The following is a 24,600-nucleotide window of genomic DNA, read 5'->3' as shown; positions in this document are numbered from 1 at the left end:
TCTATGATCAGAGCAATAGATGGAGGAGGCTAAGTTCAAAGTTTCATAGCTGTCTGACTTATCTCATGCTCCTCCTTTCTGTTTCTTATAGACACCTGATATCTCTTGCAGTAGACTTAGATTGTAAGCTCTTTGGGGTAAGGACTGTATTTTCATTGTATGCAGGTATGGCACCCAGCACACTGGGACCATCTCACTTCTTGACTCTGGCCTCTACACACTACCTCAACCCAAATATTAAATGACAAACACAGAGCTGTCACTGACTCCTGTTGTAGCCTTGGCCAAGGAACTTCACCTCTCTCTTGACAGATGGGGAAACAAAGGGGATAAAACACACTTGAGGAGGCACAGGATCTTGAAAGTATTAGTTAACGTTTGTAAAGAGCTTTGCAGATGAAAAGCACTATTACAAAGGTTAAGTATTATTAAGAAAAAGAGTACTGATTATGGACTACCAAAATAGCTTACCGTTGATCCATCTATAATCAAGTGAAATGAGAAAGTGAATCCAGTCTATGCTCTCTTCTTTCATATGTGTGGGATCATTATTCATGTTGGGAGAGGCCTGTGCCGTAGCAAAGGGATCAAATTTAAAAATATAGATGTATTGGGATTCCATGTTCCACTTAGGCTCCTTATAGAGATAATCAGAGAACTGTGGCTCATAGGTAACATCCAAAACTTCACGAGTTCTGAACTGGGTGCAGGAAGAAGGGGGCTGGAAAGGGCTCCGCTGTTCTTGCTCAGACCCATCTCTAAATTCAGTTAATTAAAAAAAAATCTTGCTTATTATTTGTTAAGCACCAGCAACATACTTGACATTAATCTATGAAATATGTCCCTCAGGACATGAAAGTAGCCTTGTGCTGAATGTTATGTAAGACACAATGCTATGACAAGGAGAGGCTTTGAGCATAAAATGGTTGGTAAAACAGACAGGCAAATACACAGATCAGAATTTATTTTCAAATACCTCATTTATATCATTCTCACATGAAACATTTTTTGCAGTATAGTCTACACTTCGAAACAGAAGAAGAGAATTTCATAAGGCACATGAGATTATAGACTACATGGAGACATCTCCCCTCCCTTGCACTTGTAAAATACTGGTGATTTTAAAAGTTTCTAAATCTAGACTCTGTGTAGCCCCATGTATATCAGTATCCATGAAATTATTAGACCTTATTACACGTACACCTAGCAAAGGGCTATAACAAGTCTTATATACATCACATTTTCAGAAACAGTCACAGCTGGCTACATTTAAAGGCTATGCTACTCCAGATTTTATGAAACAGGCTACTTATAAAAATATAACTTTCAGCTTTCAGTATGGTATGATACAGAGCATCAAGATCTTATGGAACCAATCCAGTTATTTTTGCAATGGGTGCTGTTCACTTTCACCCCCTCTTCCAAAATCCACATTTTAGATCAACTGTGTTCATTTTACAGAAAAGTAAAACATAAAAGAAAAATCTAGCTTTGTCATCTTCAAATTGTCAGTATGATTCCATATATTTGAAATCATGTCAGAGCTATTACATTGAGGAATATCAAGACTCAGATGTTAATTTCACAAACATTAAACATTAGTCATTATGGACCAGATGCAACTAAGTTAAAATACATCCTCGCAATTCTATGTTATGGAAACTGATTTTCCAGACTGCCATAGTGCAGAAGCCAACATACTTTTTATTGAACAGGTCTCATGGACTTCAGTAAAAGGTTTCCACTGCATTTCTGAAATTCAGCTGTGGAATGTTATGCACTCTGCACTTATTTTGTTTTAACAAAGGAAAATGTTGCTTACGGCACTTAAGCCAATATATCCCAGAATGCATTTACATAATGTCATTTTCTCTAAGTAGGCCAGGAGGTAAATTGTGGCCAACTTTATCAATTCAAATGGCTTCCATAATTTATCCTTATAATCAGACATCCATTTTGTTATGATGAGAAAGGAATTGTGAACAGTTAAAATTCCAATTTAATTGAAGACTCTGAACAAAGGTTCAGGAAAATTAAAGCCAGAACATAACTGATCTTGAGGTACACAGAACAAAGCAAGCTGGGGCCATAAAAAAGTCAGACAATACAAACTAAGGCTTTTCAGTCATTGTGCAGACATTGGGCCTTGGAGTTAACTACTGCAGCTTGCAAATAGTCAAATTAACCTGCTGATAACCAGCTGAATTCTAATCTGCTTCGTTTGAGGATTTGTTAAACCAGGAATTTGTCTCATATTTGATGCTACAATAGACAAATCACTAAATGATATTGTAGACACACTTCACTTTAATTTGTTCAAGTTATCAAGGAAAGAATCATCTATTAAATTTCATTGGTTGCTTCAACACAATTCTGAGCCTAAAATCTAAAAACAAGATTAAGCCACCAACAACTGCTTCCTTTGGAAACTAATACGAATTTTGTTCAAAACAGCATCAGAAACAGGACACAGCAGTATCTCTTTTCTGGAGTCTGGTTATGGCACATCATCTGCCTTTTTATAGGCCTTTCATTTAACTGGCACCATGAAAATCTCTCTCCAAAGAGGAACATTCTGAAGTTCATATTTGTAGGCTTAAGACAGATACATTTTGTGTGGTGTTATATGGACACTTGCTGCATCCCTTTTAAAAAAAATCAGCATTTACATTCTTTTCAGTTGATATAAATGAACTGTCATGGTGTCTGTATAAATACAAAGGCACCCACAACTATTCAAAATGTAACAAAGTAGGACTTTGTAATGTTCATTGGGCATGCATATTACTGCATGTGAAAGAGACAGAAAAAGCGGGGGAGAAGGATTTCCAAGTCAGGAGGCTACAAATGAGATGTAATTACATCAGTTACTTAACGTGTTAGGAAGTCTAACAATGTGCTGGAGGTATATGCATGACCTTTCAAGCAGAAACATCTAGGGGCAGACACCACCTCTTGCTCCACATTCTTAAAGTTACCTCTGATCTGGTTGGGAGAAGGAGATGGGGTGGAGGGGGAGAGGAGTAAGTTTTTAAAGCTAAAAGGTCATTTTGGAGGCACAGTGTTATTTTTTAAAAATTGTCCATCTACAGAGCTCTCTATTTCCATAGTCTTTTGTTTCTTCTAAATAGCCCTATCAGTAAAGGCCTCGGTTTTGTTCCTCCCTCTTTTATATACATTATGATACAGGCAGTCAAATCCTTTGTACAATTTCTAACTTCACAAATATGTCTTTCTTGATGAGAGACTAGCCAGGAAACTCTGACATCAGACAGGCGAACGCTGAAAGTCCTTAACCTGATTTACAGGAATTGCCTATCCACGTGTCTCCCTCAAAAGACAAGGGAAAATTTGAGATTTCTAATAGCAACATATACAGACTTATGTATCTACGCTATACATTTGGAGGATACAGAGAGAGATTTAAGCTAATATAGCTTCTATTTGATTTCATTAGAGCAACATTTAGGTCCCTGCAAATACTATACAAAACAACAGTACTTTTTCCACCAAGATTTGGAGAGGTTTTTCATTTTGTCTGGAGTCCTGCACTTTGATTTCTTTGGTTGGTGCTGGGTATCCGAGTACTGAATGCCAGCGACAATGGCCGCATCAAAGACCTCTTTGAGATTTTTCTGAGTCAAAGCTGAGCACGCGATGTAAGACGCAGCTTTTATTTCCTCAGCACAGAGCTTTGCGGCCTCTTCTCCAACAGGCTTTTCTTTGCATTTGTCCAGCTCAATGAGAACTTTGACATCCTCTCGGAGATCCGACTGTGTCCCAACTAGAATAATAGGAGCTTTGGGGCAGTGGCATCGGATTTCAGGAACCCATTTTTCACTCACATTTTGGAAGGAGGAAGGGCTCACAACACTGAAGCACAGCAAGAAGATGTCTGTGTTGGTGTAGCACAGCGGTCTAAGCTTGTCAAATTCATCCTGTGCAAAGCAAAGCAAAGCAAAATTACTGATTTTTTAAAATTAAAAAGGTACCACTCTTATGAGTTCCTCACTACTTCTCATTAGAGAGCTTTGAAGGACTTAAGGAAAGGATCAAGTGTTACTGTTGCCCTCACATAGACACAAAGGTAACTTGTGTACAACAGAACATGATGCTTTCCTAGTAGAAGCCATAAATATGCCAAATTTGAACTTCATCCTGCAACACGGAAATCAATGGAAATTTTGCCATCAACTTCAATGGACACAGGATCAAATGATATCTTCTTAGGGTATTTCAGATTCTCTAACTAACACAGCTGCTTTCTTTTGAATGCATTAAGTCTTACTTCAGGGTTTGTGTCTATGCCCTTCTGTCCGATCTCAGCAGATCGAGATGGTGGAGTGGAGGCTAAGGTCCATAGGTGATGAGCATGCAGTGAATAGGGGGGTAAGAGGGAGGGCGTAAATTCACCTTTAACAGAGATTAAATCCTGGATCAACTCAAATTAAAATGCCCACACAACCACAATGCTGACCACCCTGACATCCATATGCTGAGATGCAGACAAGAGCACAGGGACAACCCAGCTGCAAGTGCTCCTACACAAGAATCATTATAAATAAATGAAGGCTTAATAGCATCCTACTAGAAATTAAAATAAAAGATGACCTCTCTACTATTTTGTGTTCATATTTCTTACTGCCATCTCATTTAATGACTTACAATACACAGGCTTACCATGCCAATGGCATAATATAAAGCTTCTCTTTACTTTTCATTCCTCTCTACACCACATCAACCACCTCCAAACCTGCATTGTTATATCTTTTTCCCCTCTCTCTCTCTTCCCCTTCTTTTAAATAAAGATCTACAATGCAAGAGTTTGGTTTTTAGCTTGAGGAATCAACTATCATAATGCAGATCAGTGATTTTTAACCTGTGGTCACGGACCCATGTCTAAGATTTCCAAAGGGGTCCACAGTGCCATTCAAAAATTTTTAGGAATCTTCAAATGAAAAAAAGATTGAAAACCACTGACATAGATGAACGTCTAAAAGGTAATAGAAGAATTTGCCATCCTGGCATTCTCAATCATCACAGCAGCTCAAAGAACTGTAAGTGAAGAATGCAAAACGAGGCAAGGATTAACTAGGCATAGCCTGATTTTATGCTGACAGCAGGATAAAAGTACAGTAACACTAACAGCCTAAACAGGTAGGATTTGGCTCAGCCATTATGACATTTTAATTAAAATTCACCATGCTCTCATGGGGTCTTAATTTAAGAAGTGCAAAGAGCAAATAAAGTCAACAATGCCTCTCTAGTACCAATATTTTACTGCTGAATTGCAAGTTACATGTTAATTTGTCAGTGTTTAAGATTTTACTTGAAAGTTTCTGAAGAGTCTAGGATACGCAGTTGTTTAAATCCCATTAAAAGTCTCAGAAGTCCCATTCCACTTGAATAAACGTCTTTCAGTGGTAACGCAAAGGTAGACAACAGGTTATAAAACAAGAGTCAAGAATGCAGGCTTCATTAGTTCTCTTGATTCTCAGATTAAGCCTCTCAGGAAGCAAGACAGAAATGCAGGACTTTCACCATTTAGCTTAAAAGAAATCCTGTCTTTACAAAGTTCCTGTGCAGCTCAGAGGCCAATTAAAAAAATAAATAAATAAAAGGCCTCTCTCCATGTAATTGCATGTTCTTGCAAGGCATTATGAAATTTTGCAGGACTGGATTCAATGGTTTCGAAAACCAAAACCAGATCTTAAGGGAGATTTCTGAAAAGTGGATCATGATCCTTTATATCATAAGTACAGTCTGAAGACATTCTTTGTCTCACTGACAGATCCAGGGACTGCAGAGCTGCACCTTTTGGCTCACAACACCAAATCCTCAATACTTCTGTCTGTTTTTACCTACTAATTTAAATGCTAATACCAATCTGAAACTGTCTCACACATACACAACAAAGATGTAATTTGATTAAGCATCCTTTACTCAGAAGGATTTTCCTCACTTTACTGGTTTTCACCCAAGCCATTCCTTTTAAAGGAGAGCAGATTCTGTGGTCATCTCACAAAGGAGTGTTTACACTCCTGAACTAGTGGCAATAACCGAAGCAAAAAGTTACTTGACTTTTCAAGTCTTCCTGAAACCAATGTTTTTGCCATTCCATGGGGCCCCATCACCAAGGATATGGTTACAATTACATCTGGTACGCTCTACTTCTGAATTCACATCTCAGCTGAAGCTGACAGCCTGTTGCCATGCCCCTCTGCCTCCCATCAGGGTATTTACATTATGGGACAACCCCACTGACCTACCTCATATTATTGTTCAAAGGAGGCTGTTCTGTAGTCTTTTAACCTGGATTAGGAGAACTGCAAAAAGCATAGGCAAAAGGCAGTGCTGGCATTGCACAGGGTTTAAGCCAGTAGTGAACTGAGCCCTTTGAGTTCACATTTTTGTTATAATGCCCAGTTACAACACTGCTCATTAGGATAATCTGTTTTGTCTACTGATGCCATCATACTCTTCTCGCACTGCTTCCACAAATGCTTGGCTCCCTCAAATAGTATTGCATTATATGGCTGGATGTATATTCCAGATGCTTATGTAAGGAATGTGAGTTTTCATAACTTCATGGGCGTAGAAAACTGGGAGCTTAGGTTGGCTTTAGCCCTCCCCACAAAAATGTAGGGAGTGTCTTAATAATGGAAGCACTGAGTTTAGAACAGAAGCTTGTTTATCTTACCTTAGTAAGAGTAGGCAAATTTAGTCGTGGTACAAAACTACTGATGAAATGGATATTCAATAGGGGTTGTGGTTTTTTGGTTTTTTTTGTTATTAATTCTAGCTTCCCCCCAAATAAAAAGAGTTGTCCACACCCCTGCACATGCCTTAGGAGCTGTGCTCAAAACATACAGAACCCCCCTCTAACTCCTTAAACCTACAGATAATGAAAAAATGGAATTAAGTCAGTGGCAACAAGTCTGAGAGAGAAATTCATCCTTACAGTGAAGTTAGCAGGCAGTCTGAACCAATAGCACAACACTCCTCAACCAATCTCATATAGTAGGTTAAGAATTACTTACTATGATGGCAATTTAATAAGATGATCAAACACTGGGTATCCTTTTAAATCCATAAAGTCTTTAGAAGGACTATTTTGGGTGACACTTCTCCCATCCCCCTGTCACTTAAATGAAATAAGGAGCTTCACTGACCTGACCAGCCGTGTCACAGAGCTGAAGTCTTACGGGTCTGCCATCCACAGACACAACAGCTTAAAGAAGGAGGGGGGAAAAAAAGTGTAATGAGTTCGACTTTACACATTTTTCATTTAAAAAAAAAAAAAAAAGAAAAGAAATATGCCTTCCCTCAACATTTGTTTTCCCTTCAATTAATTTAGATTTAATGACTTGAAGAACTGGAACCAAGTCTGTCAGTAACATTTAGGGCTTTCCAACTCATTTCACTTCAGCTGATGAAGCAGCAAATCACTGAACTAAAAAAACTCTTTGATGACACAAAAAGAGAGTGATCCCAAACTATTATGTTACTTCTCCTGCTACAGAGGATTTGTTTTCTTGTCACGTTTGTTTTCAAAGCTCTGGGTCCAAAAAACCCTTCCCAGTTTTAAATCACCGGGAAGACAATGCAAATATTTGTGTTTTCCCTTGGGAAGCTCCTCTTCTTGCACTACTGGAAAATCTGACTATAGAGTTTGCCATTAAAAACAAGCTCGCTTGATATGCAACCATGTGCAAACACTGGCTACGGCGGTTTCTTTTCTAAGAGAGATCAGCCTCGTTATTTCTTTCTCACTATTTAAATGTAAAATGCTTTTAGCCACAGCGTAGGTTTCATTTATTATTTTGTCACTAGGCTTCACAGTACTGGTTTACAATAATACAGAAAAGTCATGCCATCCAATCCATCTTCCAGCACTGAGAATGATTACATTACCTTTAAAGCCAGAACTCTAGCCGTTAATAATACATAGAATACACTCCAAAAGGGACCATTTGGATCAGTTTTATGAAGACTAAAAAACCGAGTATTGAAGCTGGACAGCCAGATTTGTGTCAGGAAGCTTAAAGTCTCCAACCCAGCTGAGCTCACACCACTTAAGGGAAGAGGGACTAGAGAGCAGTTTCACATACATTTAATACCCACATATGGCCCTATAGTCTTATTAAAACTTTCAGAGAGTGACAAAGATATGTACATTAAAAGAATTCACAAGGCAGGCTGCAGTTTCAAGAGACCCATCCCTCTCTGCAGCCACCTTTCAACACAGGTCTCTAAAAAATGGAGAGGAGGCAATCAGGGCTTTACTTTTCCCCTCCTCTGATCCCAACTAAAGGAGGGTGGGCTCTGACACTAATATTTCCAATAGGATCTAACCTACAGTCCTTTAAAAAAAAAACACACACACACCACACAAGCAAAGCCCTATCCTGGTTCAGGATGAACACAGCTGTAAAACATGAGCGCTGCACAAGTAGAGCTTAGAAAGCAAGGTCCACCACATGCTAACAACATGGGCCAACATACATTCATCACTGGGAAGAAGGGGTGATGGGTGGTCCTGATGTTTGCCCCGAGTGTGGGGGGTACCTGTGCCTGGCCCTTGGCAGCTCCCTTCCCCACTTCTGGGGAGAGGGTGGGAATTCCCTCTTTCAGCAGTGCCAGGGCATTTCCACGCAGCTCCCTCTAGCGGGAGGGCCCAGAGGGGTATTTCCCTTTCCTCTGACAGTTCACCTCCGGGGGGAGGATGGGAGACCTCCAAGCAGGTCCCTAGTGTTGGGGGGGGGGGGTGTCCCCTGGGGAATCCCTCCTTCCACCTGCCCCACGCTCGTCCCGCGGCGGCCCCTTACCCGAGAAGTTGTCGAAGGCGGTGGGGATGTACTCCGTGGGGTACCCGTTCGTGGTGTAACTCACCACCAGGCTGGTCTTGCCCACAGCCCCGTCCCCCACCAGGACACACTTGATGCTGCGGCGCGGCTCGGCTCCCGCCCCGGCCCGGCATCTACTGCCCAGGGCGGCTCCCAGCGCCGCCGCCCGGCTGCTGCGGACCCTGCGCGGGGGCACCGGGGGCACCTCGCAGCCGCCAGCCAGCGGCTTGCTGATGTAGCCCGCCTCCCCCTCCTGCTGCGGCGGCATCCGCCTGGCACCGGCGATGGGCGAGCCCTGGAGAGCGGGGGCCAGAGCCACGGGGCCCGGGGTGCGAGGGGCTCAGCGCCCGGCCTGGGTGTGTGTGTGGGGGGGTCCCTCGTTCCTTCACCGCCCGCCGCGCAGCTCCTTCGGCGGGGAGCCGAGTTCCCCCTCGCCGGTCTCCGCCGGCTCCGGATCCTCCCGCCAGCAGCCGGTGCGGGGCGCCCGGGGCTGCTCCTGCTGCTCCGAGCCAGCGCGGTGCCCCCAGAGCCGCTTCCCCGATTGCCCAGCGAGAGGCTGGAGGGGCCGGACAGCAGGCAGCGGCGGGATGCAAGGAGCGCGATCCCGGCCTCCCTCGGGTACCGGGGGGCAGCGGCAGCCGGAGCCCTGTGCGCGCTGACTCGCCTCGCCGGCGCACACTGAGCGCACAGCAGCAGCAGCAACAGCAGCAAGCCCGGCTCCTCTGGCTGCCACCCCAGGATACGATTCACCGGCCGCCGGCGGCGAGGGGAGGAGCCCGGCGCTCGGGGCTGCCCGGCAGGCGGCGCTACAGCGCTCCCAGCCGCCCCTCGCTCGCCCGCCCTCCGCGGCGGCCCCTGGAGAAGAAAGGAGCCCGCCCGCCCGCAGGCAGGAGCCGCCGCGGAGACGGGCAGTGCTGTGCCGCCTCTCATTGGCCAGTTCGCCTCCCCGGCGAACGCTGAAACAATCCGCCCCGCGACGATTGGCTGGAAGCGGCCGTCATCTCTCTCCGCCTGCCCTGTCCCCACCCAGGCTGGCCCGTCAGCTGCGTGTCTCTCCTCCCCAGTTCCCCACCGCTTGCCAGTAAAAGTGATCTTCTTCCTCCTCCTCCTCCTCCTCCTGTCTCCGCCACTCACTGCTTTGCCCTCTTCCCCCGGCTCCGTGGTCATCTCCCCCAGTCCCTCTTTGCTCTCCTCCCGCTCTCATCTCCCTGCTCTCGGTGATCTTGTCTCGCCGACCAGGCCATTTTCCGTAGTCTGTCTTTTTCTATCTGTGCCTTCTCCAGCTCCCTCCTCCCCATGGATCCCCTTCTCTCTATCTTGTCCCCTCCCCCCCCCCCCAACACTGTGACTCCCATTTTTTCTCCTTATTCCACGCTGTTCCTTTCCCCCACCACCATCCACAAGGCTCAGCTGTAATGTTTGTAAAACTGTCTAATCTGGTCAAAGCTCTGCTTGCTTCACGGGGAAACAACATTTCCGGAACAAATGTATCAGTATTAATGAGACAAAACATGAGAAGAGATTTATTCCAGCACAGCTAAAGGCTACATAAAAGGAACTGCATTATTTGATTCCTCCATCAACGTTTCTCTGTCTCTGGTTATATTTAGGATACTGGGTTGGTTGCAGAACATGGCAATGTCAGAAACAATAGAACTAATATAACTTTTTTTTTTTTTTTTACTGTGGAAGTTCTCTTAATTTTATTTGTGCATATACAATAGAAGAGCATGGGAGTAATGACTACTTAATATGCTTCCACCTGCTAACCGGTGAAAGGAATAAACTGGGACATTTGAGTTTTAACACCTTTAAAAGTGTCACCAAATCACAGGCTCCCCCTGTGGTTACAATATGATCTTTAAAGTGTTAATCTGTGTCTAGACAAGGCACTGAGTGATGTTTCAAATGAGAAAAGCACCATTTTTTCTAATCTAGACATATACTTTGTTACTATTTCAGGTCAAATTTGGGCAGTATGGAGGAAGAGATCACAGAACAAGAGATGTGTTCCCAATAGTATATTAAGTGACATCTGTCATGTGGGTAGTTCTTTCTCTCACCCTCTCCCTGGGTGGAGAGTTGTGTGTACGATGTGGTGTTTTGTTAGGGTAGAGTTTTGTTTTTAAATGTACACATTGCTATAAGTTTATGTTAGAGAATACAAGGTTAAAGAAATGCATCTTGCACTTAGAGCAGAAGGTGAGGTTCATGATGGTTTTTAGTTTCGGGGGAGTTCATTCTACAGTCTTAGGCCAGCCCCCCAAGAAATTTCTATCTCCTGCACTGATGAGCAGTATTTATCCTTATAATAGAAATGTCCAGCGTGCCTGAGGAGCAGAGTTGTCAGCCATAGTCTTTCTCCCAGTTTTTAAGCTCTTCCCCCTTATGCTTCTCTGCTCTTCCCCCTTATGCTGGGTTTCTGCTTCCAAACACCACATGCTAAGCATCTCCAACATTAAAAACTTAAACATTCCATCCTGGAGAAATAGAAAGCGAAACAAACTAAACAGACAAATGTAGATTCACTCCGGGCTTAGGAAAGCAGACAAAGAGAGAACTATAATTAGATTTCAATAATCTAGGTAAAATATTATTTGCAATAATTTTATTGCAAAATTTATTTTAATTTTGCCAGTGTTCCTTAAAGTAAACCACCCCAGGTGCTGTTTCAAATGGAGCAGGGTTTGATACCAAAAGGTGATATGAGGTAAGTAGCACAGATTTGATCATTTTGGCCAACATACCATGACACGTATTCATGACAGTGGATGAATTCCCATCATTTGTCGATGCAGCTAGCAATGCACCAGTTGTGGGCAAATGAACAAACGCTAAAATCTTTAATGCCAGGATAGGATATGACCTGGCTGAGGTCACTGATGACACCTATTAGATGTCCCTGTCTTATCTCCCATGACAAATGACAAAGTTGTGTCCCATATCAATACTATTATGAGATGTTATCAACAGTGAGGGCGAACAATCAGAGGCACGGAAAAGCTCCTGTGTATGGGAAATGAGACACTGGTTGATATACTCTCAGAGGAAAAACAGATGACACCAACTATTTTATTTGTGCTGAAAATAATTAAAGATTGATGTAAAAGCACTTAATGAAAATACTGTATACTCTGAGCAAAAATGCCATGACCACATTTTTAAACACCTTCAGCAGAGAAATACGGTCTATGTACTGAGCTAAAGGATCCAGTTAGCCAACCATAATTGCTTGTATTGTTCCCATACTTCAGAGCAGCAGCTATGTGAATTCATAGCTGCATGGCTGCGTTATATTGTAATACTCCCTGTTGAATAAAGTAGCCTTTTGTTAAAGGGGATGATCAAGCTGACTGTTGTGCAGTTGGGGAGTACAGGTTAAATCATTTGTATCATGATAGCAAATCAAAAAGTGTCAGTGATAGAGGTTACAATTGTGCTAAAGGGACATTAATGTGTAGGGTTTGTTAAGGAATATATAAATAGTTTGTTTCATGAAATTGAAACATCTGTCCCACAGCAATTGAATTACAATTACTTCACATATATTAAAATCTAGTTGTTTAAAAATACTGATTTGTGCTGTAAACAGGTTTAAATCCACTTAAGTCAGTGGAGTTGCACTCTTCTGCATTCTTCTGGCCCAATATCAGCTGGTACGAAGAAAAGCATTCACCCTATCTTAAGCCCTTGCACTAGTCAAATATTATTCTTTGAGAAAATGACAGAGAGAGGAAATTATTTCATCAAGACATGAAATAGGTCATTGTTATTTCCAAGCTTATCATTTTCCCTGAGACATCGAAATATGAGCTTGATGTTGGCCTTGCAGAACAAAAGATTATTTTTCCCCATAGAGTCTTTAGAGCTGAAAATGAGAGAGGCAAGGGAATGATACAGCACTCTGCTGTGATACACTGTTGTCTGTTTTAATGAAGATTCTGATTTGGGGAGCTTTCACCCAGCTCCTGTTCTTTGTGAGAGGAGCCACTGCTGTTTTGGAGAGATCCATCTCCATTACAGCCCCACTTCTTTTACGAAGGAGAAGACCTTTGTGGCTGTGCTCAGCTGGACCAGGGCTGTGGGGAGGGGACGAAAGGAGCAAGAGATGTGGGGCTGTCTGGGCCAGGAGAGGGAGTAAAAATGGGGCAGATATAGAGGGGGCAGATATAGAGAAGGGCCCTTACATTTCTTATTTTCCACCACACTGGTATGTTTTGAGGGTTTAATTGTATTTGTTCAGCACTTTTGTATTCTGCAATGAAAGATGCTATAGAAATGTAAACTCTTATTACTGTTACTATTAATTAGTATTGTATTAATTGTATTATTAATTAGTAATTAAGAACCAGGAAAAGATATTTAAAAAGAACCTTTCCACCTGCCAAAGCATTTATTTCCTAAAGCTTGTTCTAGGTTTGGAAAAATATTTCCAGTAATAGATACACATTTTCTACATAATATTCCCAAATAAAACATGATGTTAAACTGGAGTTAAGGTAAGAAAACATTAGCAGTAATTTAAGGGTAAAATGTTTCACAAGCATTAATTATCCTAAAAACAAGCACTGCAAACCTAGGAAATTCAGAGTTAATCAAGGTACCCAAACAACCTTAATCTTAGCCCTGCAGTAACTCCATGGGGAAAACCATCATGAAAAAAACCTAATCTCACTTAAAAAAAAACACCACAGTTTCCTCTAGTCTGGGGCCACAAATACCAAGGCAGGGCTGCCAAGTGTCATGCAACTCATGTGTCATGCATAAACTTGGGAGCCCTGTAAACCGCAGTGCCGCACCCCATCTGGATAGTCCAGTCCTGCATCTCTCTGGGCTACGAGATGGGAACCAAATAGTTCCTCCAGGCCGCAGGCAAGAGCTTCAGTTCCTTCAGCTGGCAGCTAGAGGCTCTTGTGAAGCCTGGCATCAGGCAGCCAAGTGGCCTCTCTGCCTCTCCTCTGGCTGGCATTGACAACAGCACCACCAGGTGGCCAACTGGCTGGGTAGGGACAGAAAGTGATGGGCTCAGTACTGACCAGCAATAATCTTGTTAGGAACCATGATAATGGTCTAGGTTTTACTGAATACAAGAACAACCAATAAATACATAAAGTCCCATATAACTTGTTGCTACATAAGTTCTGGCTGCAGGGCACCAGTAATATATTAAACTTCCCTTTCATTTTGTTGACTTGGTTTCATAACGTGCAACTCTTTTTAATATTGTATTTCTGTCTGTGGGTTCCTGCATCCCACATATTTCCCAAGCAAATGTGTGGAGAAACCATAAATGGCAGCATGAACTAGGAAATAAATCAAAGAAATAAGCTGGAGAGTTGTTCTGAGGTGAGAAATTACTGGGGCAGTTTTGTTTTGGTACTGTGTGCAGTCTGTTATTGGAGAAAATGGGAATCACAGATGAGAAGCTTACAGAGGAATGACATGTAGATTTGAATGCAAATCTCTGGGGGAAGCAAATTTCAGAATAACTGAAGATGAAAACAGATATATATGCTACATGTGAGGTCACTCATCACCACATACCGCAGAGCAGCTTATATAGGAACCCCTGCTAGTTGCTGCAACCCTGCCAATCCTCCAGGTAACTGGCCTCCTCTTCAGTCCTATTAGAACAGCTGTAAAATTCCCAATCCACACTCCTAGCTGTTCCCAATATAAGAGCCCTCTTTCTACTAATTGATATAATGGGGGTATAGGAAAGAACCGAGGCCGTAGCCCCCTTCTGACTCCTTTCAGCTTGACATGTGGTTTCTCAACCAAACCATTCCCAGTGCTTGTCGTCTGCTGTAGCACTTCAGTGGTAAAAGCCCCCTGCCTAGCACCCAGATCTCACAACATCCCTGATCGCCTGAGTGCTAAAAGCATCCTTCTTGACCCTCACTCAGCTACTTTAACTCTCCTCATACCCCAACAGGCTGCAGCCTTTGGGCAGCCCCCCCTCAGCTGAGCCCCCAGGCATTTTATTGCTGCTTTGCTTCATGTGAATCTCAACTGAATTCTCCATAGCAATCATGTCTCTCCCAGCACAGACCAGTCTTAGATTTCAATCCACATTTTCCCATGAAACCTTTCAGCCCATTCTTTATTATCATTATTTGCATTTCTAAAGCACAAGTGACTGTAGTATCTGGGCACTATCAAAGCCAGTGTCTTTCCTCTCTAGAAATCTGCTTTGCTAGGCTCTGCAAAATGCATTCATGTATTTGGATTCTAGCAGTTAAGACAAGAATGTGACTTGTTTTCATTTTGATTATCTAAATACATACCACATACGTGGTGGTGACGCCTCTGGGTTAAATTGCAGTCACATACTAGCTAGCATTTACCATGTACCTTTAACCATCAGACCTGCACTCTGTCCACCTATCCAACTCCTGCTGCCATGCCAAACCATGGAGCAGCTTCAAACAGTCACCAATTTTTAAAGCAACTTGCCAGAAAAATGTTTCCTTCTTTCCCCCAAATGACAGTCCTGGACTAGGAGCATATTTAAGGGTAAGCAATATCTCACAACCCTGATGAAAACTTTATAGCACTGGGAGGGAGAGAGATTCCCAGTCATTCAATGGGTCACACAGAACTTGCTTTTTGGCCTGGAAGGTCCTGAGAAGCTAGATCTAACAAATGGGGAGAATTTGATAAATGAAGTCATTTTGCTGGTTTTTATAAGCTCCCTCTGAGCCCTTTACATGGGGCTGGATTTAAGAATAAGAGCTTGATTTGCAAAGGAACCATCGGGGTGGGCCGTGGTAGAACTTGGCCTGGTGTTTGGGAAGGAGTGAGTTGGGGCAACGGCAGTGGCAGCCAGGAACCGGTGGAGTGGAAAGAGGGTAGCCATGGCAGGGGACAAAGGCAGGCCTGATGCAATTTAGAAACTGCTGTCCTCTCCCACTCCTCCATGCTCTATCCCCATGGACTCGCTAACCAGCTCGCCCTTCCCCCATCCAATTTTGCTTTTCACATGCAAAGACCAAACCTGAACTGTCAATCCAGTTGGCTATTTTCAGAAGAAAGGAAACAAAAAAGAACGAATATAAAGTTTGCCACAGAGAGTGAGCAAGCAGTGCATATCACTGGCGCACACACACTCTCTAAGAGCAACAGTCATCTTGGACAGCCTCACCGCCCTGGGTGAAGAAGGCCTATGAACGCTTACAGAAATCTTCACGTCCACACGTAAAAGCGGCTAACTGTGAAATGTTCAAATGCCAATGTGGATGAGATTAACAGCTGGATTAACCACTACTGCCTTTCTGCTGTTGCCTTGGATGCCTCATGGTGGCTTCTCAGGAGTTCCAACAGACTTTCTTGTTGGGTAAGAAGCATGAGCTAGGTGTTCTGCTTGGACTCTGTGTTGCAACAACAGTTTGAAAACTGTTCCAGATCAAGTGGACTTATGGGAATCCCTTTGTAAAAGCAGGTCCAAGGTAGGGGAAGGGAAAGAGACCAGTCTCTGCACTTCAGGGACTCCCCCTGCACCCCTAGCATTGCTTCCCCAGAGCGCCATAGAGTCAGGTCAGGAGTGCCAGGAAGAGCCTTTCAAGAACTGACTCTTTGGCACAGAAGGACCAGGAACTCCACCTGGTGCAGAGCTATATTCTCATCAACATAGGACAATCTACACACAGCCCTTCTTCTCTCTCTTTCTCCATCCTTGTGCCTCATGTACCTCCAAGGTCTTGTCCCTGCTTTTTAACATTCACTGAATCTCTGCCTCACAGAACCTTCTTCCTCCTTTTCTACCCAGACACCCCCTCCCTCCTACACACACACACACCCTCCACTCTCCTCATACTCCCTGCTGTCCCATTTGCCTCCAGTCTTCATAGATGATATTTCCTTTTTAAAAATTTTTAATATCTATTCCCTTTCCATATTAACAGTTAAATCTCACACTTTCATAGTTTACTTGGTAGGTTTGCCTATATATTATTTAACATTTTAAAAGTCCCCCATACCCTGACAACTAAACCAATCAGCAATTGTGAATTAAGAGCCAGATTCACCACTGCTGTTCTGGTGATTCATAGCAGCTGTAAACCCAGTTTAACTGGTCACTATGCTCTGGCTGCTTTGTGCTGCTCCTATAGTGGTGGAGAGCAGTTAAAGTATACGAGTGAGTATGGTCCTAAAACATTTTATTTTAATGCTTTAAAGTTGATACAACATATCTCAAGTTATTAGAAACATCATATAGTTACAAGCCTCTTTGGGTTTCTTGTTTAATGCTAATGTATGACATTTTTATCATTCTTTTTAAAAGAGGAAATTCCCGTACAATAAACTTGGTTAAGATAGAGTTAAAACAGAAGACATAACAATAATTTAGGTTAAAATACATTACAGGGATATTATAAGTATCCCCAAAACAAATATAATACTCTTTGGAAATTCAGGGTTAAGGTTAAACTTGAATGAAATCCAAACAAGTTGGAAATGCCCAGTTAAGGCACCCACCAAACCTTAACTCTGCCCTGTAGTGGCATCATGTGAGAAGTAAAAAACAAAACGAATATTGTTTTTTAAAAATCAGTTGAATTTAAACTGGGACCACAAATATATTAATCATGATTGTATGGTGTCACCAAAGGGCAGAGTAAGGCTGTTTGGGTGCCTTAACTGTTTTAGGTAAGTGCTGGGAAAGGCAAGAAGGAATATGAGGGACGGAGAAGTAATCAGATACACTGGGAGGACATGCATACCTCCCAGAGATGGCTCCAGGAATGTCTCCCAGATTCAAGGGGGTGGAAGTGCTTTTACCAGCAGAAACAGAGGGGGAAGAGGGAGTAAGCGGGAATGAGTGAGTCATGAATACCAAAGTATCTTATATTGGGCAACCAAAAATTGAGGCACCTCAAATGAGTATCCTCATCCATAAGAGACAATTTTATTCACAAGGGTGGAATTTCATTTCATGTTTATGAAGACATTGGAAGATGAAAAGTTCCTGAACTAGGACCAGAACCAGAGCCTCTCTCTAAAATGAGCTGACAAGAGATAAAGACAGAGAGACAGGTCCTCAGCTGGTATATATGGACATTGCTCCATGGACTGCAATGGAACTATGTTGATTTGCAACAACTAATGATTTAGTTCATGCAATTTTTGGTGATTATTAACTCTAAAAAATTATGATCTCTTACAGGTTTTTCTTTATTGGAGCGTGTTGGTGTCAGACATGGAAGAATCCCCTGGCATCTTCTGAAAAATATTTCCATTTCCACATTTTAAAATCTTTTCTAAAAGTAGCTGCAAGGCTTTTCTTTGGTGTGGATTAAAGGTATTGGACCAAGCTGGCACAAGTGTCAGTTGTATTGAAAATGAACAGGCTGTGTTCCCTGCTAGTGGCCCTACTTACAGCACACAGACATACAACAACACTACTTCTGCATCCAGTTTCATGGAAGCTTAACGGAGATAAAAAAGCCAAGACTGAGTCTTTTCTGTACATTGAAACAAAGGCAGGAGGGCAAAGGAGAAATAAAAAAGTCTTCTATTAAGAGCAAATAACTTAAACCCAACTGTACCCTCCTGTTCAATATAAACATGTATTTGATACCTAGAAATGATGGTGCATAGCACCTTGTAAATACCTACCATACATTTCAAGTCACATCAGCTCTTAGAAAAAGCTCCTCTCTGTCTTTTTTTCCTTACTGCCCTTGTTGCTTGGAGTTCTCTCTCAAAAGCTCTGCTATGTCTACACTATAGCCTATGTCGACATAACTTATGTTGCTCAGGGGTGTGAAAAAAACCACCCTCCTGAGTGAAATAAGTTACACTGACATAAGTGCTTGTGCACACAGCGCTGTGTTAGCGGGAGAGCGTCTCCTGCTGACTAGCTTCTGCCTCTCATGGAGGTGGTTTTATTATGCTGAAGGGAGAGTTCTCTCCCATCAGCATAGAGCATCTTCACCAGACGCGCTGCAGTGGCACAGCTACGTCGTTGCTGTGTTGTACATATAGACATGGCCTAGGTCATCTTACTCTCTCATTCAGACACCACCTGAAGTGTCATTTTGTCCACATTGCCCCAAGAAGTACATGCAAATGTAATACAATTAAATATATGAGTTATTCCCTCCTTTGGGTTTCCTGGTGTATCTTGTGTTTTGTGGGCTTGATTCTCATTTACACTAAGGTCCCTTTTCATTGCTCTGAAGGGACCTTAAAGTGGTGTGACTAGCCACTTTAAATCCACTTTTGTAGCCACTTTAAAGCCCCTTTACACTCCTAGAGCAGTGTAAAGGGGCCTTAGTGTAAATGAGAATCAGTCCGCATGTATCTGTCTATTGCAATATAAGTTCTTTGTGTCTGGCGCTGTTTTTATTTTTTTTATTTTAATCAAAATAGCTATTTTAGCAGACTGTGCTGTGCTTTACGCAAGAAATTTTGATGCCCCTATTATCCAATGGGAGGCAATGTGTCCATTGGCTAGAGGCTCCCAAACTGGTACGTGAGCTTAATGTTTCATCAAGTCACTTCACAACCCATTAATAAAGTGGTACATAAACCAATAAAGTTTGGGAAGCAATGTAAAGCAAATTATTGTTAAGCAATTATTTAATATTGCTTTCAAATTACCTTCTACCTCTCCCCTCCCACCAGTTCTCCGTACCAGAGACAATCATAGGAAAGAATGTAATACAAAATGCGGGGGTTGAAAATAAAAATACAACAGTTAACTAAAGTAGTTTTCATAAGCCAGTCATCTACTGGTTCCAAAGCCCAGAATCTGTTGAATATAAATAGATTAATTAAAATGCATTACAGCTGCCTTCCCTAGTAAAAGTACAGCCATCGGCAGCAGAGGATTAATAAACAGTTGGCTGTGCTAGTATGATAACCAAGCAAGTACCCAGACACTCTGAGGCATGAATCGCGTCCTCTACCAGGACCTGCTGCAAATCAGCAGAGAAGCCACATCATGGAAAATTGAGATAAATATCAGGGGAAGAAATTTCTTATCAAAAGTTTGTGTAAATAGAAGAATTTTGTAATGAAAGGGGCAGAGGAGTTTTCATTGGGGGGAGGGGAGTCAAAAAGTTTTGGATGTCTGTTTTAAAGTGCTGATGTTTTTCATAAAAGGGCTCATTTGAAATGCATGGAGCAAGGGTTTCAAAAGGGTTTTTGTTTGTTTCATTTTACTTTACTGTGCTGTGTTTGCAAGAATACCGCCTGGTTTATTCCATTCTACTGTCAGCAGTGAAAATATGGCCTATTAAAACAGTGTGGAACACAGCTGTGTTAATTAGTTTGATTTGGTATGGAATAGGACTCAGGGGAGAGACAGAACTCAAGATCTAGGGCCTTGTGGAGTCTTATGTTCTCTTTAGTGGTTTCTCAAACTTCCTAACTCCTGCTTCTTAAAAAAGCAGCCTGCCACAATTGCTTTCATGATCAGCTTTCACTTTGCTGTTGCTTTTACTGTTTTCATTACTGCTAATTAACAGAGCTAGAGAGGATGAAGCCTAGATTTCTTTATTGTTTTTAGCAGTTTGGATAACAGAAGAAAAACTGCTCTCGTCAGCCTGCACAGGACAAGGAACAGCCTCAGCAAGGATAAGAACAACAGAGATGGGCCCAGTGCTTAATTTGTAATGAAAGAGGTGCCGGGGCTCAAGCAATTTTTTTACGTTCACAGCTGATGCAGCAAGCCCAGAGGTGCCAGGGCCATGGACTGTCAAGCCAAGAGGTGCTGGGACTCAGCCCTGGCAAGCCTTGGCACAAATTAAGCACCGGATGGGCCAAAGCCAAATTCCACGTCCTTGTTCAGATCCATGTTTGCAGTTCAGACCTCTCTCTCTAATGGGCCAGATCTGTACATGAGATGTGCATGCCCTAAACTCCAGGAAGGTTCAGATTGTATCCCAACACACACACCATTGCTAGCACCAGCAAGAGTTGCACGGGTGGTAGCAACAGTGGAAAAACTTACGAAGAAAAGGTTAATGTAAGCATAAAGCCCACAGACTGGAGCTATGTGGGTGTACTCAGAGTTCCATTGACTTCTCCAGGGCTCTCTGTAGGCCCGGTGATCCTCCTAAGCAGAGTTCATTTCTGGGTCAGGGCCTAAATCACCACCCAGCGGCCATAAAAGAGGCACCTAGGATTTTACTTGGAAAAGACAAAGAAATTCTATAAGAGATCAAACCATGTCTCTCTGATAACAGAAGTCTGACATTCTTTATAAAAAACACTCAAAATACAAATGCATAACTTAATTTCTATAAAGAACTTGCAATACAATCAAAATTAAAACCACAGACTTATTGTATATAATGCCATCGACACTATGGTGAGGAGAATGGTATAAAAGCCTAGAGAGATTGACTTGCAGCTGAAACACTGATCAGACAGTTATCCAAGACACGAACATAGATGATGGAATGTTTATGATGCTGAACTGCTGTCTATTACTTCAGCATAAAAACCTAAAGCAATACGTTCAGCTCCCAGTGACTTTGGGCAGTCTCCGCTGTACAAATTGTACACAAATACCTGAATTTTGGATTGTTAGGGGCACCGAAGTCCAAAGGATAGTCCAGTGGTTAGGGCACTAGTCTAGGCCTTAGGAGACCCAGATTTATCTCCCTGTTCTCCTACAGATGTCCTAGTGGGCAAGTCACTGAGCCTCCCTTTGTCTCATTTTCCGAGCTGCAGAAGGCAAATAATAGTATTTCCATATCTCACATTAAAGACTGTGATGTGATCAGATACTATGTAATGAGGGCCATATAAGTACCTAAGATAGAAGTCCAAAGCATTTCAACTAGTGTAATAGGAGGGAGCGTTTCTGTGTCTAAGACCAATTCTGGTTGATCCCTGGTCACTTTGGAAAAATATTTTCATAATACAAGTAATTGAACATTGTAAAATGCTAGAAGAGATTGTCATTCGGTTGTATTCACCTGTTGTCTCTTTCATTTTAGATTGTAAGCTCTTTGGGGCAGAAATCCTCTCTTTGTTATATGTTTGTACGGTGCCTAGCACAACTGGTCGCATGTGCTACTCCAATACAAATGAATACTATTCCTAATAATAATAATAAATAATAATGTGGACTCCAACACAGGATTCGTTGCATGACTATAATGATGATAATGGCCAGCTGACACCAGGAAATAGAGAGCTGGTTATAGACTCAAGAAACAAGGGGAAAAATTAAAATAAAACAAGAAACCATTGATACAAAATACAAGTAAGTTAGGTCCAAAGCACCACTCCCTATCCTCAGAAAAAACAAACACATGACCTTGGAGGCAATTGAGCAGAAATAGAAAAGAAAAAAATGTCAATATCTAGAGACATCTGACCTATACAGAGTCATTTTGCTGTGCTTTATGTTTCCTTAGCATTTTGCAAATCTGGGACTTGATTCATACAGAGAAGTGCAGATAGCATGGAATCTGCATTTTTAAGGGCAAGCTACATGAAACACACAACTCAAAAAGAAGACAGAAAGGGAACAAACAACTGAATTTTAAAAAGGAACTTATTTTGGCTGATATTTTGCATTTTTTATAACACAACGGAATAAGAGAATGAAAAAAGTCACAGTGGAGAGCATCATAGCAAGTGGATAAGGATGCAAAGAGAACTGAAGGATGAAAACAATGCAACAGATAAGTAAAGAAGAAAAGTGTTCATTTCATGGGCTATTCTGTGCTTATTGGACTATTGTTTGGACGCTCTTTTGACCTGCTATTAGACAGCTGCAAGAAAACACTATAGGGCTTGTCTACACTAAAAAAAAATGACCCATTGTTGACAACAGCGATGGGTGGAGCTGAACTGGTGCTGAATGTGATTTGTTCATGCCTCCACTTGCAGCTAAGTTGTATTCAACACCAGTGCAGTTGCACCAATTGCAGGCATGTGTTGTGAACAACGGATCATATTTACATTGTAGAAAAGGCTAAAGAGGACCTTTTGTTCAGAACAGAGTACTACCCTTGTTCAGCCTCCCCTGACTGTTTCCAAGGTATGCGTTGCTAGATACTTTAAAGTCCACCCATCCTGGATCCCGCACTACACATCTTTATCAGAAATGTGTCAAGGCAAAAATGACACTCACTCTATCCATAATATTTTTGGGAGGGGAGAAGTGGGTTTGTTTTGCTTGTTTTTACTTTTTTTTTTTTTTTTAAGATGCTGCTATTAACCTATTATTCTCATATTGTTAGTAAATGGATCTCCTTGTACATCAATTCCTATCTTTGTCCCAACAATAGTAAAAAGTTTTTTGTTTGTTTTTTGTATAAAAAGTACCTATATTACATTGTAGAGCTCCGTACTTCTTCTTCTAAGATTCTATATTTGATTTGCACAGTTTGCAACTCAGATCAGTTTTTTCCTAACTGCTAACCCTGCAAACTCAACCTGCAACCTGCAAAATCAAGCTGTGTTCTTTCTACTTTTCACATTAACCAACAGCATTAAAGATTCTGCAGTCAAAACTTAGCTAACAATTTTGTAGAGGCATAGTAGCATCCCTATGCCTTTGCCCTACCTGCATTAGCTCTGCAGCTCTAATAATAGTTAAAACATCTTTTGTCAATAAATTGAGCCGATGTAACTTGAATGCATCTATGCATAACAGATGATACAATTTCTTTATGCTGTAAGGACCTCATTTTGCAAACCCTTAAGCACATGCTTCACTGTAAGCACATGTGTTTTCAGGATCAAGGCCTAACTTCCCTAACTACTACTACACTTAAAACGAAAACACTTTTGCACTTCTTGTGCCTCAAAAGCTAGCTGACAATAATGAATGGACCTGTCTAAGCAAGATTTATTCATACTTTTTCCTTTGCACTACACTAAGACAAACAGCAGTAACATGAAAGGTGCTTAAAGATCAAAGACTTTCTTAAAACCTATTCCCTGCACCAAAGTCCAATAATTGATGAGGGTTTTTGTGGATTTGTTGCAATGGAGTCATCAGTGTCACTGGTTTAAATATCAGTCATCAGCTGCTATGGGAGCTCACAGAAAAGTAACAACTACCGGAATATGAAAATATTCCTTTGACAACAGCCATTGAACAGTTAATGACTTTTTAAAAATTTTTTTTAAAGCTTTAGTCATCCTTAGCTTCATGCTTGGTTATCAGTCCACAAACTGATCATTAACTACATGTAATGAATGACTGATTGCTAAAGAATTTCTGTTTAATGCTATATATTTTCAGATGGCTTTAATATCTATCACCATTACACATACAACCTATTGAATCCCATTTAAGAATTAGAGCCTAAGCAAGGATGAACTTGTAGGTTATCTGCCTATGAACATGCTGCTCAGAGCTGATAAACTGTCTGTAGCAGTATCCTGCATTCTAGTTTAACTCTTCACAATTTAACTACTAATGGACTGGAATAATGTGACTACAGGTCATAGTGGGTGCAAGCTTGAGGTCCTTAATAACAATTCCCAATTAAGTCAATGGGAGTTTGCCTGAATCAACCTGAGTCAGGATCTCATGATTTATCCCATATTCCTTTGGAGCATATTTCAATAGTTGCCTCTGTCACACTGACTGGATTGGGGGGGAGCATTTATGACATGGCTTGACATCAGCATGTCAAAATCATAATAATTCATGTGAGATATGTCATGTCAGGTACTGTTAGAAAGGCTATAATGTGCTAAGTAAGATGATAATGTTTATGTTCATGTGTTATATGGGTAATGGAAATTATGGATATGTTTGAGATATCTGTATTTC

General features: G+C 41.7%; 1 protein-coding gene across 1 annotated transcript; it reads right to left on the bottom strand.

The window, feature by feature from the left end:
- Positions 1 to 947: 947 nt before the first annotated feature.
- RHOU (ras homolog family member U) lies at positions 948 to 9,737 on the bottom strand. The gene is made up of 3 exons (XM_067535821.1): positions 8,829 to 9,737; positions 7,173 to 7,231; positions 948 to 3,938 (listed from the first exon to the last, which is right to left on the bottom strand). Exons 1-3 carry the CDS (start codon positions 9,112 to 9,114, stop codon positions 3,483 to 3,485), a joined length of 801 nt encoding a protein of 266 aa, XP_067391922.1. The 5' UTR covers positions 9,115 to 9,737; the 3' UTR covers positions 948 to 3,482.
- Between the last annotated feature and the right edge of the window lie 14,863 nt (positions 9,738 to 24,600).

The sequence above is a fragment of the Emydura macquarii genome, unplaced genomic scaffold (genome assembly GCF_026122565.2).
Source record: "Emydura macquarii macquarii isolate MOO-44397 ecotype Brisbane River unplaced genomic scaffold, CSIRO-AGI_Emac_v2 contig_3517, whole genome shotgun sequence".
In the NCBI taxonomy this organism is placed as follows: Eukaryota; Metazoa; Chordata; order Testudines; family Chelidae; genus Emydura; species Emydura macquarii.
Note: the sequence above shows the minus strand (reverse complement) of the source record. Positions and strands in the feature narration are given on the sequence as shown.

Excerpts from the sequence above, each read along its gene's own strand:
- RHOU (XM_067535821.1), bottom strand. The coding sequence starts at position 9,114 with ATGCCGCCGCAGCAGGAGGGGGAGGCGGGCTACATCAGCAAGCCGCTG. Across the intron at positions 7,232-8,828 it reads CGCCTTCGACAACTTCTCGG|CTGTTGTGTCTGTGGATGGC; the intron begins GTAAGGGGCCGC and ends TCCTTCTTTAAG. Across the intron at positions 3,939-7,172 it reads TCTGTGACACGGCTGGTCAG|GATGAATTTGACAAGCTTAG; the intron begins GTCAGTGAAGCT and ends TGCTTTGCACAG.